Here is a 22,103-nt window from a genome sequence, read left to right as displayed (position 1 = left end):
AGTTTAAGAGCTAAAAGAAGCAAAAAATTAAATGGAAGGCTAAAATAACATTTTTATAAAATTAAAAGATCAATTATTCATACATTACAATTTTTTAATTTTAAATTTTAAAAATAATATATAAATATAACATAATTATGCTATAGATATATAATATTCATTTTTACAACATTCAAAATCTTGACAAATAAATAAAATTTGTTATAAAAAAGATTAATGGTATATATAACTAGTTGGTGAGATAAATTAAATGGTTGAGACAGTTTTATCAATAAATTGAATTGATGATGAAAATTAATTCTAATATTGCTTAGCTTTAATATATTTTAATTCGCATGTAATTATAAGAATTCGGCAGTTTGTCGATTGAGTCTTAGTTCGATTGGTATGGACACTGTTGTTAATATAAGAGGATGTAAGTTCAAGTACATTAAAGCGCGTTATCCTTCTATTTATGGGTTGAGAAAATTAGCAAGAGTAAAAACTGCGACGGTTAAGAAATTGCAACCTTCCAAATAGGAGCTAGCCAATCCATGAATGTACCACGAAGTTACAAAGGTTGTACCTGTAAAACAATGCCCTACAACGAAATAGGCACAAGGAAAGAGTAATATGCCCAACCAACCTACAAAAACGAAATAATTTTATACATTGTATAAAAAAATACATATATAATTATTATTTTTTGTTAAGAAAACAAAAATTCACCGTTATTATTATTATTATTGTTGGAGCTGGTGTGAAAAGCAAATGTTATTCGTATTTGATGGCAAAAACACGTGTGAAGTGAATACGACATATAGAATAGTTGAAAGGACAAGCGATGCAAACTTAGCTTGAATGAACACTGGGAAAGGGCATCGTCATACGTAGATAGTCAGTCAATTTTCAGAGAAAATCACCGTCGGGATGGTATTTTGACCAGTTTGAAAGTGACTTATGCATAAATATATAGCTATATGGCGTGTATCCATATCTTCTTGCTGGGGGTATTTCCAAGTTAATTCACCTTCCGATGCAAATAGGATTATATACTATTATTTAGAGTATGAATTTGATAATAATTTTAATATTGAGGTTTGAATTTTTTTTTATCTAAGTTAATTTTTAAATTTGGTGATTATTTTCATATTGGGGCATGAATTAGTCAACTATTTCTATATTGAGGTTTAAACTTTTTTTGTCCAAGTTAATCTCGGAAACTAATAATTGTTCTTGTAGCTTAAACTTGATAATTATTCTTACATTTAGGGTTTTCAAGAAAATATAATAGACTAGTTTGGACCAATTTAGGGATAAATTTGAACAAAAAGGATTCAAATCTCGATGGGAGAATAATTGTCTAGTCCAAGGACTAACTTAAACAAAGAAAAATTTATACACATTATGAGAATAATGATCAAATTTAAACCCTAAAAAATAATTTAACCCTATCCTAAAATATAAGAAAATGCTCCATTCTATCTTGGTATATTATAATAAAACTAAAAATATATATATATATATATATAAAATCTTATTTGGAGTTTAGATACGTCCATTATACTTAAAAATAAACATCAGTATTTTTTTATTTACAGATTTTTTTTTCCCATATGGACAGTCTTTATCAAGTTAATTAAATTGAGTACTCAAAAACAAAAACTAGTTGCTTTAATTTATACAAAATATTATACAATATGTACTAAAACCCGGAACTATTTGGATTTAGGTATATGGTAAGAGGCTACAAAAAAGTAGGATGATTGTTAAAGGCAATTGAAGTGGCTACAATTTCCACCAACTCCTTTCATTGGTTAAGTCCACATTTCCATCCTCACAATGACAATTAAGTTCCCCTCATAACATGAAGTTATGTTTATTATGTAGAAGAAAAACCCTAATTTTCGTTTTGAAATATTATTCTAATTTCTTTTTCACCTTTCTATCACCTAACCTGTGGCGAAGTTAGAGGAGGGTCTTGGTTCTCCCTAAAATGAAAATTTTTTCATTTAGATTCTTTTATAATTTATAAAATTTTAAATTAGTAATCGTAAAATTGCACTTTCCCCCCAAAAAATATAAAAAATTAATTTTAATCCTTTAAAAATTATAAAGATTTAGGGTATTACAATGATGAAATTACATTTTTATTATTGTAAAAATATACAATTTAATTTTAGCCTCCCTAAAAATTGTTAGCTTCACCTCTGCACCTAACGCTGCTTGACTACCCATCCAGGCTCGAAGATCTACCCAAAATCTGGGAGGGTTTAGACAAAAAAATTAGACCCGTTTAAAATATGAGTTTAAGTCGGGTTTCAATAATCAATGCCTGAGCCCAACCCATTTTTAAGTTTATAATGTTTTATATTATGTTATTTTTATATATTATACAACTTATAACACATTAAAAAATAAACATATACTAAATATATAATACTATTCTAATGTAAACATTAAAACATTGTTAAGATGATTATATTAAAAAGTTCAATAAATAGAAAAATATATAAAAATATTAATTATTAAATTAAAATAATATAAATATTTAAAATATATATATGAACAGATTTAAAATGGGTTTAAGTTAGTCTTTTTATAAATATGAGCGAGTTTGAGCAAAATTTTAAAGCTCATACTTTGGGTCGAGCTGGGTTTGGACAATCATAAAATATGTTAATATCATAATTATACCCAATCGAAACTTGACCCGACCTATAAACACCTCTATGCTTAACTAATGACGCTTTTCTCGTTTCTCTTTATTGTCCTTTTTCACCTCCAACCTCACTTCACCTCATCGCCAATCACCAACTTTGTTTCGCTTTCATTTATTTTGTTTTGAGAGTCGGTCCCCTCCATTCTTCCTGTCATCGGAGCCTCCGTCAACCTAGATGAGAGTAGTTGGGTGCTCCGACAAGCCCCTCTCCATGGCCCTTTCATGCTTCATGGTTAGCGGCTAATGCCAATACCTATAGTGTAAGTTTATATAATTAATAATACATAAAATATAATAAAAAATGAAAATTTTATAATTCACATATTTGATCTATATATTATTTATACTATATATCTATTACAATAATATATTCACTTGAATTTGATATCATGAGTTAATTAAAATCAACTTAATATAAAATATATAAAAAAACTAATCCCACATAAATCAATAAATAATATTGTAAGGCTATTTTATCTTTTCAATTATTTACATAATATTTTTAAGAAATATTTAAATCCCTAAAAGAATTTATCATATATTTGTAACTATATCAATTCATGTGAAATTACAATCTTAAATTTTTAACATTTAAAATTTTATATGTTATAAGATTATATATATGGAATAATTTATATTAGAATGATCCTTAAAACCTTAGTTTAGGTACCAATAAAATAATCACACTTCATTAATATTTAGAGACATAAAACTAGGGGTAAATTAAAATGTTGTTTTTAAAAATTAATTAGGGATTTAGGCCATTTTTTCCTAAATTTTGGGGAATAGGTCAAGTTTGGAGAGAGAAATAGAAAACAGTTACTGTAAGACGTGTTTTCTTCCATCAAAAAATTATTTTTTTTAGTGTTTAAATTTTTGGAGAAAAAGTTTGTTTGTATTGGAGTTTTAGGGAGACATTGTGATTGTTTTAAGGTATATTTGAGTTCACGCTGATATAGTTGCACTTGGAGACCTACACATTTTATCACCTTAGAAGATATCGCATTGCAACTTGGACTCTCAATTGATGGTGATTATGCGGTCACAGGTTCATGTTTCATGCCACTAGAAGATGATGCTTTATAAACCTCATACATAAGTTTGAGATCATAATCATAAGGAAGAAAAGAGGTTTTCCAATATAATCAATTTATTCATTTTTTCCATCTCCATCAAAATAGTATCCTTAGCCTCATTGTTTGAAACCTGTGACAGAGTTGGGGGCAAGAAGACTTTCAAGGAGAGGAGTGACTATGACGGTGGAGAAAAGTTGAAATTCAAGTTGTGGTAACAACGATTGTTGTTATTAATGAGTTCTTTAATCACAGCAATCACTGCCGCCCCGAGTCGTGTTTCAGCTTTTCTCCACTGTCACATTACCATAAATTCAAACATACCTTAAAACTATCACAATGTCTCCTTGACACTCCAACACAAACAAACTTTCCCTCCCAAAATCTCAACACTCAACAAAACATAACAATTAAAAATTTTCTAAGGGACGATGGACGAGAGAGCTAATAGAGTAGAAGGAAGCAAAACCCCCTTTATATAAGCAACCAGGGAGAAAATTTTCAAAAAAAAAAATTATGCGGGAGTCCATGATTGTCTAAGATTCCTGGGATGGGATGTTTGAAAATTATTTTGGGATTCTCGAGTTCTGAATTTTTTTCATGGGATTCCCTAATAGGGTTGAGGTTGAAAATGTGTGGGAAGAAAACACGTCCTGTTGGACTCGTTTTCTGTTTCTCTCTAAAAAAATCGGTCTATTTTCATAAATTTGGAAAAAAAAAACTAATTTCCTAATTATTTTTTAAACCAGCCTTTTCTACTAATTTTCTCTAAAATTAGCATTATATACTCATCCATATTTAATATATTCTTTAAATTAATTTAATTTTAACTAAAACATTTCAAAACATGTAATTAAAAAAAAACAAGTAACTCAAACTATAAAAAAATGCCATTGGCGGTATTTTTTTACTTTTGGTTCTTTCATCAATTTTTATAAAGTTGTTGTCTCAACATATAAAAAAAAAACCAAACCAAATCAATTAAAATTGAAAATTTTAAACCTCATGTGGTTATCTGATAGTTAAGAGTATTTATTGTTTCAGCTGTAGTTTAGATTCGAGTTATGCTAGTCGCGTTGGTTATCTGGGCTTTACCCTATTATTATAATTCATAAAAAAAATTATTTAATTTCGAGAATATTAAATATAGATGAGTGTATAATACTAATTTTAAAATCTTTAAAATTTAATGAAGTATTATTATTTTATTACTGTCTAAAATTTAAATTTTTTAAGATAATTTTAAGATAAATTATTTTCTATCTATATAATCTTTTATAAAGAAAATGATGGTATAGTATAATACAATATATATTTTTTGATACGAAAGAGGGATTAAACCGAAACAAAATAAAATAAGGTCACACTACGTTAGATATATCATCATGTAAAGATTAAAGGACTTCATCTGGGGATTGCATGAATATAAATTTGCCCAAAGGTCTTGAGAATGTCATTTTTGTCAAATTATCCGTTACCTTGTTGTCCTCTTTGAAAATATGTATTAAGCATATGAAGCGAATTTTCCAATCACATTACAGGTCACAGATGAACCATATTACTTGTTTACAGTTTCTTGAATTGCTTGAAAGTATAATACAATATTAATCTTATCTTAATTCCATTATTATTGTTTAGTTGACTTTTTAATATTTTTACTTTTGACACCAAAATATTCCATGCTTTTATTATCAAAAGGGACACTACAATTATAAAGGAGATGTTTACTATTTGCTTGAAGCAGTCATCCTCAAAAGTCAAACTTGAAATTTTATTTATTGAAAGCTTACGTAATAAAATGGTAAAATTATGATGATTTAGGTTTAAATGGAATTTTATTTTTTTTATATACATTAATAATTAATTATGATTGTAATTTATATTTTATTAGATTAAATCATATACACATAAGGCACTTATAAAAAGATTATTTAATGAATGAAATTAAGCGATTGGTAAAGTTTTGTACATGTATTTTTCGAGATAAAATTTAAAACGGTACATAAATTTTGATTGAATGTACAATTAACACATCAACTTTGACTTATTACAATTATACACATGAAATTTTAATTGTGGTTTAAATGTATATATATATATGAAAATTTAATTTTAATTCAATTATACACATCTAAAGAAATAAATTCATTAATTTATTTTATATTGAATAAATATATTTATTTAGGTATGCAACATAGAAACGTAGAATGATGTTACAATGACAATAGTGTCGATAATTTATGAAAATTGAATTAAATCATGATTTCATGTATAAAATCGCACAAAAATCTCAGTTATATGATTAGTGTTGGTATATGTTGTTGTTGACTCTACTTAATAATATAGGGTTGTCTAATAAAATAGGAATCAAAAGAGGCATGGTTTAAGGCAGTTGAGTACATGTACATGTACATGTACATGTGTCTATACATACCTACTTCCATAGATTATTTAATTAATTCATCTAATCTATGATTTTGTATTTAATATTATTGACCTGTGATTTCAAAAAAAAAATATTATTTAACCTATACTTGCTTTTCAACATAAACAATTTGGTTAATTTTTGGAAGTCAACATTCTCTAACTGCAGGTATCAAATAATAGCATATGTAGGTATATTAATCTTTAATTGATAAAAAAAATTACAACCAAACAAGTTGGTAGTTCATAAGAAATTAAAAACATTTGAGGATTATACATAGTGAGACACAGGGTAAATTTATAAACGGTTTCACTTGAAATTTTCGTGACGATTTTAATGCTTTTATTTGAACCTCTTGTAATAACTTGTCATAGGATATCTTTTGAGGATCTCTACTTACTCAAAACCTTTCGTACAAGGATAAGTGGACTCATCTGTCACTTGGTACTTTAAGAAGAGAATTGTTAGAGCACGACAATTTACAACAAAAGTGGGATCATATAGTATGTACTATAACGACAACCAACTTACAATAGTAGTGCTCGTTTGGCACCTGACCATCTCTCATAACTATATGAACCTCTATACCTTTATGTCGCGCTATAGGACATAAGATGACCCTCTATATAAACTAGGGCGTACAAAGAAATGGTGCTCTCTCTCTCTCTCTCTCTCTCTCTCTCTCTCTCTCTCTTTGAAGCTTACCTCTTCTATTTCCTCCTCCTTCATCTCTTTTATCAGTATCAACTCTCATCTTATTTAGGTGAATCGAATCTCACATTTTCTACTTGTCTTCTTTATTGCTATCTTTATACAACGAATTGTAATTTTATTTAGAAAAAAATAGTTAGAAATTTACCATTCCTAACAAAGTTTCATTGAAGAAAAAATAACTTTAATTCAAAATATTGCTAGAATTTTTTTCCTTAAAATAAATCTAACCATTATTTGAACTTCATTTTCAACATGAAAAGAAATTTCTAAAAGTTGGAGCTTCAAAATGCCAAAAATCTCTGCTCCCATACCTTTGCTTGATAAAAATGGCAAAAGGGTTAGGCTTGGAAATCTCAACCACAAACTTGGATGATTAAGTGGGCGGTGATGATAAAATTATTTGCTATTTTTGGCAATGTTTTGCTATTCTTAATTTCCAAAAATAAAAATGCAATAGAAATGGGTGATTGAATTATGGTAGGAATGGGCCTTTTTAAATCACTAATTGACATTTATCAAAGATAATATTGCTTTAGGCTGGGCCCTTCAAAATTATTTCAAGTTTCTAAATATAGTAATTCTTTATGGGCTGATGCGTCATGGAGATAAAGTTTTGGTACATTTTTTTCCTAATCAATATCCCACTTTACACACTTCATTTCTAAACCCTGTACTCTATTTTAATGTTAAATTTTAATTCGATTGGTATTGATATTATTTTCAGTACAAAAAGATATGAATTTAAGTACACTGAAACGTATTATTCTCCTATTTAAATATTGAAAAAAATAAGATTAATATTAATAAACTATTGCATCGTAAATGGTTTAATTTATAATTTCTGACTTGAGTGATTTATTGAATCTCTTCTTAGTTGTTGGATTTGTTTGAAATTTGAAATATTACTATTTTTAGAAACTTGAAAATTTCCACACCCATATTAAATCACACTCGTTTTTTTTTCATTCTGGTACAAAGGATGTCGTAGTCGAGGAAATATAGAACCAAAATTTAAATTTATTAAATATCACATCTTAAAAATAATTACGTGATTTAAATTTTTATTAAATACTTATCTGACACGAGTTCGAATTATATTATCTCTAATCTCAGTATTACATAAAAGATATTTTATGCTTGGGCATGCCCTACCTCTCTAATGCTTGGGCTTCTTCTCAAGGGTCATCCTCACTTTAATTGGATCAATTGCTAAGCCTACATATTTTAGGACTTATCAAATAATTTACACAATTCAATTCTTTTCCTGTTTAAATCATAATAGTTTTATCATATTAAGCTCTTTGTGTAAATATATTTAATTATTTTTTGTTTAACTTCACAAAACAAACAATAATAACTGTACAATTTAATGGGTAAACTATCTGGATAGGTAGAGGTAAACGGTTAATCAAATCGAGTAAAAGAAATTTCAAGTTAATTAAGTTGACGAGTCCTATTTTATCATCTTAACTCGATTTGAAATTTTTTCAAATCAAGTTGAGTGAAATGAAATTCAAGTCGAGTCGAATTGAGTAAAATAGTTTGAGTTAAATTAAAAAATTAAAAATTTTTAATTGAAATCTTGTTACAATACAATTAATTTTATGTTAGAGCACATAAATTTGAAACTATATATATTTGGAAATTTTGTCAAAGCAAAATAAGAAGAAAAAAAGTACTTATTTAGGTCCCAAAAATATTATTTTAGAAAATTTAAAATTTTCTTTATATATTCTTTAGATTTCATTTAAAAATTTTATACTTTTTTAAAAAATATAAATTTTGAAATTTTTATAAATATTTTAAATTTTTCATAATTTTTATTGAAAGAGATTCCAATTTGTTCATTTTCAAAATTGACAAGGAACAAAGGGGTATTTACACTAATATATTATTTAAACTATTCAAATTATAAAATTCAACTCGACTTAAACTCAAAACATAAATTACTTATTCTAGCTAACTCGAAAAAATCGAATAACTCAATTTTATTAATTTAAAATTTAATTTTTTTTCAATTTTTTCAAATTGAATTAAATTTTTATTTTTATTTTTATTTTAGTTATCAATTTTTTTTAATTGCGTCACCCCTATTAAGATTATTTGTTGTTAGCAAAGATGGCAACAACGTATCCTTCATGAGCAAACTTGCGAACGATGGGTCATCCAAGTTTAAGATTGACGCCTCCAATGATGCCAACACATTTCGTGGTGATGGAGCTTGCAATTTGCGCACGGTTTTTACTATCCTTTGTTTTGTTCACATACCATATCCATTTTTCTTATACTAGCATGTACTTTTCATGGGACTTTATGGGCTGAATTGGATTTAGTTGGATTCAAGTATAATATTAATATATTTTATATTTGTTTAAGTCCGACTTGATTTAAAATATGAGTCTAAAAATTTTATCAAGCCCACTTATATTTGTAAAAAATTAATTTAAGTTTATTTTAGATCCATTCATATTATTTTTAATTATTATTATTTTAAATTAATATATTTTTATTTATTCAATGTTTTATATAGTCAACTTAACATTATTTTAATGTTTACATTATAATAGTATCATATATTTAGTTTAGATTTATTTTTTTAATATGTTATAAATTACATAATATATAAAAATAACATAATATAAAATATTATAAACTTAAAAATGGGTCGAACCAGGTTTGGGTATTGAATGTTCAAGTCTAAGTTTGTCCCATATTTTAATTAGGCTTAATTTTTTTATCCAATCTTATTTTTTAAGTTTAATATTTTTAGTTAAATTTTCTCAAATTTCAAATAGACTTTTTATCTTGAAGGATAACCGAGCCATAAGTAATCATTTGATGTTGTTTACAAGTATGATTCCAAATTGGCTTTGCATTTTAACATTTTGTATCTTTACTTATCTTCAAATTTTCAGTTTGGTGGATGCTTATATCATATAAAGCTAATAAAATATAATCATAAAAAAGGAATAGTTTTATTTAACCCTTGCTTAAATTTGTTTTAATTGCAAAATTAATTAATGTAAAAATACTTTGATTGCATCTACATCCACTTAGCATCTTAGCCACTAAAATGTTGCCACGTAATCAGTTCGGCTAGACCCGACCTCAACATAAGAAACCTCTCACACACTCTCTCTCCCTCTTCAACAACATCATTCATCTCTGGAAGATCTGCAAACAAAACCCTCCACCTCCATTTTATTTATTTTTTTTCCGCTTCAAAGCGATGAGCGACCCCATGGAACCATCTACTTCAAAGAGCGACCCTAATCCAATTATTAGCCCCATCACTCTACTCCACCCACGACGCGAGCCTTTCGAGCATGGCCTCTTACCTATCCAGAAGCTCATTTTCACCGACCCCCTCCAAGCCCTAATCCCTCTCAAACAAAAGCTCGCTTCTTCTTCTTCTTCCTCTACTCATCGAGTCAACTCCGATGCCCTCGCTGATGCGCTCCAGATCTCATCCGAACATGCGCGTCTCATCCTTGATACTCTCGCCTCGGTGCTCCACTCGGAGCCCGACCGACTCGTCAATGCCCACCCCGACGATGTAGACTCTGTTGGTTCCGATTTGAGTGATCTGATCTTGTTTTTGTACATTCAATCGTATAAGAGGCTTTTGCCACGCTCGCACAAAGACTCTGCTGCCGTTGCGGATGTTTGGCCTTCCACCTCAGCTTTTGACGGTTATTTGTCGGCTCTTTCACCTTTGCAGGTAAGGAATTTGATCAATTCGCTGTCTTTTTTTTTTGTGGTGAAATGTGGTTGATGTTTTTTGAATTGTATTTGTGGTGGTTGATATAATTTCAGTGTCATTTTATACAATTTATTTAGATTCATGTTACTTTTAGGAAAATGAGTGCCGTTGATGCTAGAAACTGATTGAATTCACGAAAATTTGACTCTTGATTGGCATTTGGGAAAGAACGAACTGTTGTTCCGTTTATGTTTTGGTAATTGAAAGATGATATTAGTCTCTGCGGAAAATTAGAAGCATGAGTTCTTTTAAGATGCAAAAGCTAATTGACATTTTTGAAGAATTAAGTCAATATCATAAATGCATGATTACGCATTTATATGGAACTAGTTTTCTTCTGTTTTGACAAAATACCGTTCAGTGTTATTTTGGCTTCTTGCTTTTGCATCCTGAAATAAAAACGAAAAATGGATAAGTGCATATAAATCTTCTATGAAAACATTCATATACGAAAACAAAAACATTTTAGTATCTTAAAATTGAACATACAATTCGTTTTGGAAATAGAATGCTTGATTACATCTACACAGTTATGTATAACACTTGTGTCAGCATTGGTGTTCCATTTTATTTATCAGTTTACTTCTAATTAACAATTTGCTTTTAATTATTTACCTTTTCTTTAATGACATTTTAAGAGCTGAAAATCAAATAGCTGAAAATAAGTAACAATATGTTTAAGGTTATTTATAGTCTCCTTTTTCTTTGCTTCTAATATATTTTTCCTCTTGTTTTTGCTTCCCTGTTTGAAGCATATTTTCTTTTTTACTCCTAAGGAATAGGGGTGAGCACTCGGCCTGTATTTATGAATAGAATTGTTTTAATTTGCTGGGTCTTATTGTTCATCTTTCTACTTCTATCTGTCTAATACTTTAAGCTTGCTCTTTAATATGATAAATGCATTTGGCACTGTGTTCCAGGGGAGTGTAAATTTTTTTGCTTTTTAACTTTAGAAACTTAATGGTAGGACATGGTTGTTTGTCACATCTTTTATATAGTTATCTATCTCATGAATATGGATTTTACCATTAGTGGACATTGTAATAATCGTGGTTCTATTTACTGTTAGAAGTTAATTGCAGTGTTATGTTCTATGGAAGTTAAACCCTTAGACTTAACTTTGGTGGTTCCTCTCATCACAGCTTGTCCGCAGCAACACACGTCGGTTTATGCCATCACAGGCTGATGAAGAGGCTCATCAATTGTCATATCTTCAAAAGCACTTGGCTAATATTATCTCTCTTTTGTCAGAGCCTGTGGAGGGGGAAGGCGAAGAGTCTCTGGTTTGTAATATGCTATCTGTACATGGTTTTTCTTTTTCCGTTTTGTTTTGTTATTCCAACTGGAACAAGACTGAAGTATTTCAAATATAATTCAAGAATTGCATTTGTTTGTTTATTAGAGATTTTTGTTGCATTTTGATTCTTCATGTTCTTTGTTGTTCATTAATGGAATGCAATTTTAGAGATCTAACATGTGTTAACTTTAGTTTCACAAGATAAAAGGTGAAAGCACAGAAAAAGTAATTTATTGGTTGCACTTTGTAGAGCAAAATATTGTTGCAGAATACTAATGACCTGGAATATAAATTTACTGTTTATAAAATGTATGAATGTGGTTTATACTCTAGTTTTTGAAGGCAACCCAGTTTGTCTCACTAGATAACTTGTCGAGACCATTTGTTATGAAATATTGGGATCCTCATTGTGCACTTTTTTTTCATTATGCTTTGGTTTGTTTTCTTTAGGATGGTTTGTTTTAGGTCTACCCCTGGGTATATGATGGAACGAAAATTATGAACAATCTTGACTATAAAGGAAGGAAGAACTCCTTGCCAGCTTTGCAGTAATCACTGATTTTGAGCTGAATTTTTCTTTGTAAATTGTTTAGAATATAATTTGGAGATTTTATGAACCTGTTGTTCTTATTTCTCTACTCTTTCCAACTTACGTATTTCCTTTATAGTGTGTCTTTCTTGTTTTATTATGTTCTGATTTGTTCTGTTCTTATTATTCTATTCTTCCTCTTTGTTATCAGCTAGGATGTTTTAACTCTGTTACTGTGTATTAGTGATCACACCTTCTAGTTGTTGCATATCTTACTTTTCCATTTGTTTTTGCTTGTTATTAGTTTCTATGGCTTGGTTTGATTCTCTCAGGTTTTAACCATGGAGGGATTTGAACACCTTGGATTTTTGATTCAATTTGGTGATAAGGGATCTGAAGGAATTCCTTTAAGCCAAGCTGCTCCATTTTTTGCTAATTCAGATCCAGACATGCCTGCTGTTCCCGTTCCAGCATCACAAGTCCTTGATTGGCTTCTAGAAAATATAGCTTCTTCTTTGGAGCATATCACTGACAAAATATCTGCAAAAGAAAATGGTCCTCAAGGTGGCTCTGATCAGGATGTTGCAATGGCTGACGCTAGTTCAAGTTCAGCTAGAGCCTCACCAAGTGCGAGGAATTGTTGCTTCATTGAGGGAGTCTCTAAATCATCCTATGTAAAGCAGGCATCTGATCTCAAACATTCTTCTGTGAAGGTTAGTCTATATTTGCATTGCAATTTAGGAAAACCTCGAAATTCTTTTGGGTGTACACTCTGTACTGCCTTTTTACTCTGTTTAAATGCAATAAGTGACTTGCACCTCTGTAGATGCATTAATAGTCTGGATTCTTGTGTTGATCTCCCAACTTTTAGAGTCATTTAAGTACCGAATGGAATCTGTTGGGTGCATGTTTTATAGAAACTCAAATTAGGTTATTGCATGCAACCATCTTATAAATATTGAGATAGATGCCCGTTGGCTGCATATTTTTTGGATGAGATGAGACAAAGATACCAATTTAGGTGGGCTTAAAATTGGTTCTGTTTTCCCTCATCCTTTTTTCTGGAATGTTAATCATATGGAGATAAAAAGGGTGATAATGGTACAAGTCTTTAGTTGCAACTCTCTTTCATGAGGTGACTTGGTTACTTGAAACAAGAAAGATGAGAGTAGAGGCATGTTTTCATATTTGGTGCAATTAATCCTTTTTAATTTAAGGGACCTTAGTGTTTTCTCATACTTGCAAAATTCTTAGATTGAGTGGGGTTTCTGTATCTATCCCAACCTTGCTTCGGATATAAACCGCATTTGTTCTTGCGTACTAGACACCAGCTGAAAGTCTGTTGAATCTTGGCACCGTCTTTGTTAAAAAGGTTTTTGATTTCTTGTGACCCACTATGTAGGTTTATAACTTTCACTTGCTTGACACTAAAAACTTTTGTCCATTTAGGTACTGGTCCTTTTCTGGGCAGTAATCTTGTTTTCTTCCCAAAAATGGCTCTTTCATATCTGTCCCCTCTTGAAAGTCAATCTCCTCAATGCCATTCTGATCATCATCTTATTATTGATTTAAATTTGCAAGTAACACATTGTCTTTTAAGTAAAGCTGGCCTTGTATCCAATTATTTGCTTAGCTTGCTTTTATTAAAATAAAATATTATTTTGATTATTATGAGTGGGGGTACGACATGGGACCTTCAATTTTGAGGTTGTATGCTAATTGGCTTATGGCAACAACCTTGATCTAATTCTCTATTAACGTTTGATATTTATGTACTTTGTGATATAAAACATCTCTAACCTCACATTATTTTAAAATTTCAGGTCATTAATTGCCATGATTCAGTCATTTACATTTTAGCACCTTTGAGATATGCTACCATTTATGGATGCTCTGATGCTACTATAGTCCTTGGAGCTGTTGGGAAGGTATCATTGCCTTTGTGCTGTCAATTACTTATGTTGCTCAAATTCTGGAACCAGTTGAAATATTCTCTGCTACACTAAATGTGTAATTTGGGTACAAATTTGTTTTCCTCTTTTTAGTTCATCATTGTTTTCTGGAATCTGAACATATCTATGGTATTTTGAACTGAAACTCTGGAAATGGATTTTACTTTGATATCTCTTCAATTAATGGACTTCCTCTTCGCTATTCTACTGACTGGAAAATATCCATCTCTGTTAAAGAAGTTACTTAGTTGTTCCCATCAAGGGCACTCAATTGAAATGGTGATCGAAAACATCTTACTGTTTTATTCCTTATGTTTTGATTTTTATGATATGGCTATTATTTTTCTTCTGTTTCAACTGCCTAGCTTCAATCAGTAATCTATTTATTCTTATAGTTTGGAATGTCTTGGGGTGAATGTAAAGAGGCGTCTCTGTTTTAAAATCGGTCATCTGATGTTGGTTAGAGCATTTTTATAAAGAATACAACTTTCAACAAGTGTGTCCGAACTTATAGAAGAAATTGTCTCTGTTGATGAAGTTACTCAGCTGGTATCTCTTCATTTTAAAACATAAGCCTGGATTTTTCTTTGATCTCTTCATTAGTGTGGTTATTGACTATTCTATTGATTGGAAAATATCCGTCTCTATTAACAAAGTTACCTAGTTGTTTCTTTGTCATCAAAGGCACTCAATTGAAAGGTGATCTAGCATCTTACTGTTTGTTTTGATTCCTTGTGTTTTGACTTCTAGGATATAGTTCCATGTGTGTTCTCCATTTCATCCGCCTAGCTTCTGTCTGTCAGTAATCTATGAATTCTTCTTGTTTGGAATGTCTTTGAGTGAATGTAAAAGAGTATTCTTCGTTTGAAGATCTATCATCTGGTGCTGTTAGTAGGTTGTTATTAAGAATACAGAATTCAACGATTGTGTCAGAACTTGTAAAAGAATAGTCCCTCTTAGTCTCTGCTCCATTTCTTGGCTATGCTGAAATCACAAAAAAGGAATTTTTATGAACTGAATATGGCCATTCACATGCACTCAATCAGTTTGTATTGCTAAGATTGTTACATACGTTTGCTTGCCTTACATGGTATCTGCATGTGGCGATTATGGTTTCTCCTCTAGTATTCTTTTCTTGTTTGCAGTATTTCTTCTCGTGTGGGAATATGCTTCTTTCTTGTAAAACAATCAATCTGATTATTACACCCTATTAGCTATCAATTCATTTCCTGTTCAAGTAATGATATGCTCTCCATTCATGGATGAACATATAATGATTTATCTATTTATTTATTTTTACAGGCAGTAAGAGTTGAACACTGTGAGCGAGTTCATGTGATAATAGCTGCAAAGCGAGTCTGCATTGCAAATTGTCGTGAATGTCTATTCTTTTTGGGAGTGAATCAGCGCCCCCTTGTTGTGGGTGATAACCACAAGCTACAGGTGAGTAAATCACAAGCATCCTCTTTTCTGAGAGCAATGAGAATATAATGCGATCACATATGAGATTGTGAGATGGGAATTTGCTAGAAACTATGTCAAAGTAAATGCTCAATTGGTCTTAATTTTGAAAATTTGTTTATTTACAATAGAAAGAAACCCAATTAGTCAAATTAATGTCTAATTTTTTTCTTTCCTCCAGAATTATTTGTGTCTTTTTGTCTTCTTGAGCTCCTTGTCCTTTCAACTTCACCCAAGTCAGCCAAACTCACTGCCTAGCCTGGTGGTTGATGCTGCTGGCTCGGTCATGGCATGTGCTTTATGTTTTAGTTCCATCCTTCCATTTTTCTTCCTTCTACTTCTCCTTGCTCCATCATGTCTCTGCTTTGTGACACCAAGTCCAAATCCACTTGTACAAAATTTCCTTAACATACAAAATGCTCAACCGTCAGCAGATTTTTGACAACTTGCCATTAGTTTAAATTTTTTTTTAAAGTTTGTTTAGGCTGATCCTGGTATTTTCATGTTCTATTCCATCATTTGTGAGCTATTGTTGCTGTCTATTCTGTCTGTCTGTCAGCTTGCAATTGATGGGTCTGGGGGATTTTGTTCTGGCCATAGTAATGCAAATTGCTCTGACATAACCATTTATGTAACGCCTCAAGAAATAGCATATTTAACATCTAACTGTGCGGCAAAATAGAATATGGAACTCTTCCAGAACATCAGTGGAGAACAACCCCAAGAAGGCTTTCCCTGTTCTTTTTCTAGTTGGCAGAATAACGTTTGTTATTCATTTTTAACACAGCTTTCACCTTTCAGAACCATCTTGGTGTTGTTTTGAGTTGGTTTTTTGGTGCTATCAAGATTGACTGTTTTGTAAATTCTTTTATTAAATTTCATCAGGTGGCACCGTATAATACATTCTACTCTCAGTTGGAGGAGCACATGACTGAAGTTGGCATTCAGGCCACTATGAATAGATGGGATGAACCTTTGGCACTTGGAGCGGTTGATCCACATGATTCATTATCTCATCCTGCAGGTGTTTCTGATGCGCAAGCAGAGTCAGCTGCACAGTTAGATCCTGATCAGTTCACAAATTTCCTGGTATGCTTCTTGGCATTTCATAGCTTAGCTTAGCTTGGATATTAATAAATCTTTAGTTTATATTACCTGTTTATAGTTTGATCTTGTTTGTGCTTGACATGAACATTTCTTAATACGCAGATTCCAAACTGGTTTGAAGGTGAATCAGCTGGGTCGACAAAGGATAACCCATTCCCCTTACCTGATGCATACTTGAAATCTCAACTGAGAAATGTAAATGCGCTAAAGCCCAACTTGTTTTGACAAAGCATTGAATTTATAGTTTGAGTTAATTTTACGGTCGAGATAAAAGCAATGTTGCTTATTTCGAAGTAGTGGCTGGTTTTATTGATCTTTCTGATAATGACTTATCTGAAATTTTGTTTTCTTCCTGATATGATCGACAGCAAAAGAATTTGAGTGAGATAAAGCAAATATTGAGAGAAGCTCCGCTTGAAGAAAATCGCAAAAGAGAACTGTCATGCGCGCTGCATGTATACTTCAAGGACTGGTTATATGGTAATCCACTGTCTCTGGTCTCCTGTGATTACCAACTGTAACAATCTTAACTGGTGTTTCTGAACTTCAATATCATTTTTATAATAATGTGGCAGCTTCCGGTAACATACGTCAGCTATACTGCTTACAAGGTGATTGAAACCTTGAGGTTACGCGGCATGATTAGACAAGTTTATGGTTTTAATTCATTTTCCAGCCCTTTGCCAGATGGGCGGGTCATTTCTGTTGGGGGACAAGAGACAAGCTGAGAAGAGAATCAGCATATTGTAATTTGGAAGGGCAACAAAATTTTTTAATGGATTGGCAGGGAGTCATGGGCAGAGAATGGAAGCAATTAGATAAAAGACAATGCTAATCTGAATGTAATATTTTTGGATGAAAAAGATAAATAATCTTTTGTAGTGTAATATTTGTTAACCTAGGTCTGCAGTGTTTTGTGAATTTTGTCATCCCCTTGATCTAGCCACGAGTGAATTTTATTACTTCAGTCTCATCTTGGAGAAGTGTGTAATCTAGCTTTTCATCGACTTCTTTAAATTTATTGGACATAAAAAAAAAATAGAACTGTTTGCATTCGTTTGATCTCTTCTGTTTATATATTGATCAAGGATTATTATATTCATTTTTATGTTTCATTTCAAATTTAAGATCAAGATGGAATTGGAATCTGTATACCTATATGCATGTATATAAGAGGAAGGTTCTTTTTGTCTTTTTCATTTTAACAAGGTTTAATTTTAATTTTAGTCCTTTTATTATACTTAAATTAGAAATTTATGTGTATCTATAAGCTATATATTTGTCCTGCTTATTTTCATTATATTATAATGGTTCAATTGCAATTTTGATCCCTTTGATAGGTGTCCTACAATTGTAATTATAATCTTTTTACTATAATAATGGTCAAATTTAATTTTTGATTTCTTTACAATGCTAAAATTTGATATTTAATTTGTATATTTAATTTTTGACATTATTTGATATCTTGAGGGACATATGTTGTTCTCTGTCTCTCTCTTTTACATTATAAGATGATGGTCCTATTTACCTTTACTCTTTTTAATTGTATAACAATGGCCAAACTTCAGTTTTGGTCCCTATACTACACTGAAATTTGAGATTTTATCTCTATATTTAATTTTTGACATACTTTGATATTTTTTAGTAATTATTTATACTATTTGTCATAGTAATTGTATACAGGTAAAAATATTTTATTATTTAATTTTTAAATTATATTACGAAGTGATTGATCTGCATATTGAACGATGGATCATGTTTTAATTCTATCACATTATATTTGCAATTTCAAATAATCCAATAATTTGCTAATTTATCTTGATCTAATTCTAAATTTATTTTCACAAAATATTTAAAATATAAAATAATATTTTAATCGACAATTATGCAGTATAATTGAAAATTTTATTTTAATTAATAATTTAAATCCAACGTAGTGGGGTATATTATTATATTGTACATTGGCAGTAAATTTATTTTTTAATCTTCACAATTACTTAAAATTATCCGGCTTCATTTACGATTTAGGTTTGAAATATACTAGTTTTTTCGTTTTGGTATTTAAATTTATTTTTAGTTTATTTGAGCATTTAAATTATCATTTTATCTCAAAAAATTTAATGCTGCTCAATAAAAAAATGACAATGATAGCTAATAAAAATGTGATAGGTAGATGGCATTATTCACTTTGAAACTTTTTGGAGTTGGGTCAAAGTGGAAAAATAATATACTTTAGAGCTAAATTTTGAATAAAATCAAATTATTATATTTTTATTAAGTAATTTATTTTTTTACAAGTGTATAAATATGTATCAATTTTTAAATCTTAGGTGTACCATGTGGTTGTTTGAATTGGATCAGTCAATTGGATAGGTTGAATCAGGAACCAACTGAGGTGTCATTCCGGATAGAGGTACCAAACTGATTGACTTATAAACCGATACAGATTAATTGAACTACAGCAAAAAAACTTATTAAACCAGGGATTGAACTTTTTTTAATATTTTTATTCTTATGAGTTTTTTAATGATTTATTTAATTGAATCATATGAATTGATCAAATCGTCGAACCGATGACACAACAAAATTAATAACCAATCTAGTTTTAAAAACTTTATGAAAATATAGACTAAAATTAAAAAAATTGAAATAATCACTACATCATCCAAAGCTTTTCAAATATATATAAAAATACATGTCAATTTTTTTATTTAATTTAATTTTTTAAGTGGGGCAACCTTTATTGACCAAAGCTCCATAATCAATAGGAGTTTTACTATAAGCTGTAGGTTAATATCTGTATATTTGTTATGAATATCTTATTAAGTGAATGTCCATTAAGATTAAGATAAGTTTTGATGTACTTTAAATTCTAATAGTTGTTAGAAGTAGATTTTTACTTCATTTATGCTTTTTATGCTGATAAATAGAGGCTTTGGAGAAGTATTGTAAATATTCTGATTGATCAATAAAATACGCTCTCTTTTGCTATCTCATTCTCTTTATTCTTTATTTTCTATCTTTTATTTTATAACACGTTATCGACACGATTCTCTTTTAATTGTTTTTCTCCATAAGTCACAAAAATATCCCAAAATTTATTACTCTCGATTGCTTCCTAGAATTGCTCTATTTCAATTGAGGCCTATGGGTAATTATTAGAGCCTTTAACCACTCAGGTACACATATATCTCTAAATTTTTTATGCCTTTTTATGCAAAGAAATTTATATAATCATTATGTTGTATGTTTTTCTCTGTTATTGATTGATTATTGGTAAAATTATTTTATGAAAAAAATATTATTACTTTAAGGTTTCTTTTAAGCTAAGATTCTTTTTTTAAATTATAGTATGTATGATATTTGAATGATTAAAATTTTTTATAATTAAATTATTATTATTAAATATGTTTTAAATTATTGTATTATATCTTTTAAATTGCATTTATAAATATTCGATTAGAGCATCATAAGATTTATAACATATATGTGGAATTGAAATTCGGTGCAATGTGTATCGGATAATTTTCAAGCATAGTACATGAAAATTTTGATTTTGTTTATTAAATGATTTTTTTACTATTATATTATAAATGTTATTACTAAAACTAAATTGTTTTACTATTTGTAATAGTGCTCGTGATTATAGCCAGGGTGATAACAATAATGTTAAAGAATCTCAGGTATATTTTATCATGAGTTATTTATTATATCATGTTTATTTTAATTGGAGACTAATCATGATAGATAGATTTTGATTTGAAATCCACGCATGTTTTGCGATGAAGATTATGAAATAAAAAATCAATGGAAGTGTTTAGAAGTCTGTCCTACCATATTTGTTGCATTCCCTGAAGTGAATGCAAACATAAAGAAAATAAAAGATATAATCATAGATTACTAAAAGTGGGAACACAATAATAAATAAGAGAACAATGAGAGTTTTCAAGATAACTATTCGAATGGTAAAGATAACCTATGTTATCAATTTGATATGAAAAATTATTAGCCGCATATGTGATGTATGCCCAAATATTTTGTTTCTATTAATATTTTTTGAAAAAGGATATGAGAATATAGTAATGAATTCTATCATTACAGATAGAAAATATTTATTTTATTTGGTACTAAAACAAACAAATATTATTCTAATATTTGGTAGTATAAAATTAGTTGAAAACTCTAGAAGAGCTAATATATTAATATATAAAAAATAAAAAATTTGAGAGGGTCAATGCATTAGTTTTAAAAGATATTCATTATAATGAATATCATATTGGGATTGTGAATGATGAAAAGACTATATTTCATATGAATCACTATTGTTATAAATATCTATTTTGAAAGGATGAAAAAAAGGGAGGATTGAGTTTTTGATTACTCTTGTTATTAAATTGAATTGATTGTTACTATCTTTGTGATATTCTTTTATCATCATCACCATTAAGGGGTTTAAAGCAAAATATTTGACTGTAAAAGATCTACTTATGAGCAACAGAATACGATAATTTTATATAAAGCTCTTTATAGTTGGATGCACCTAAAGTTGCAAGTTTTTTTTTTAAACTGTAAGTATAATTCTATAGAATTCAGAATAAGTTCTCAATTAAGATTATGTGAAAAAATATTATTGATGAAAACTTGCAAAAGAGAAAAAGTCATTAGCTATGTACCTGTTGTACACCTGGAAAATAAGATCCACTCTCAAAGTTTGCTATTAATAGATTTTGATTAAATTCAGAGTCTACTTCTAGAGTTTAATTTGCTTACTTCTTGATAAAATCATCAAGACTCAACGCAAAAAAAAGAGAGTACATCTTTAAATATTAAATCAACTTGATATATGATTTAAATATTTGAGATTGTCTTCTTTTTAAGTTTTGATTGCATGAGTTATATATTGTTCTAAGCATCTCATTTGTTCATGAAAATGAATATTAACTGATTTATTTATGTTGCTATAGTAGTTCATACGTTTTATATTATTCCATTTGTTAATTATTTAGAGAAATGACATGAGCAATTGTAAATGAAAGCTTTATGAGAATGAATGATTAGATTTTGAATTAAATTTCATGCAT

The 22,103-nt window shown here is 29.5% G+C and overlaps 1 protein-coding gene across 1 annotated transcript; it reads left to right on the top strand.

Moving 5' to 3' along the window:
• Nucleotides 1-10,058: 10,058 nt before the first annotated feature.
• LOC107922156 (TBCC domain-containing protein 1) lies at nt 10,059-18,077 on the top strand. The gene is made up of 9 exons (XM_016852037.2): nt 10,059-10,634; nt 11,819-11,959; nt 12,835-13,215; nt 14,326-14,430; nt 15,757-15,897; nt 16,801-17,004; nt 17,125-17,217; nt 17,391-17,502; nt 17,598-18,077. Exons 1-9 carry the CDS (start codon nt 10,143-10,145, stop codon nt 17,639-17,641), a joined length of 1,713 nt encoding a protein of 570 aa, XP_016707526.2. The 5' UTR covers nt 10,059-10,142; the 3' UTR covers nt 17,642-18,077.
• Nucleotides 18,078-22,103: the final 4,026 nt, after the last annotated feature.

Source organism: Gossypium hirsutum, chromosome A01, assembly GCF_007990345.1.
Source record: "Gossypium hirsutum isolate 1008001.06 chromosome A01, Gossypium_hirsutum_v2.1, whole genome shotgun sequence".
NCBI classification, from domain to species: Eukaryota; Viridiplantae; Streptophyta; class Magnoliopsida; order Malvales; family Malvaceae; genus Gossypium; species Gossypium hirsutum.
This window is presented reverse-complemented; position numbering and strand designations above follow the sequence as displayed.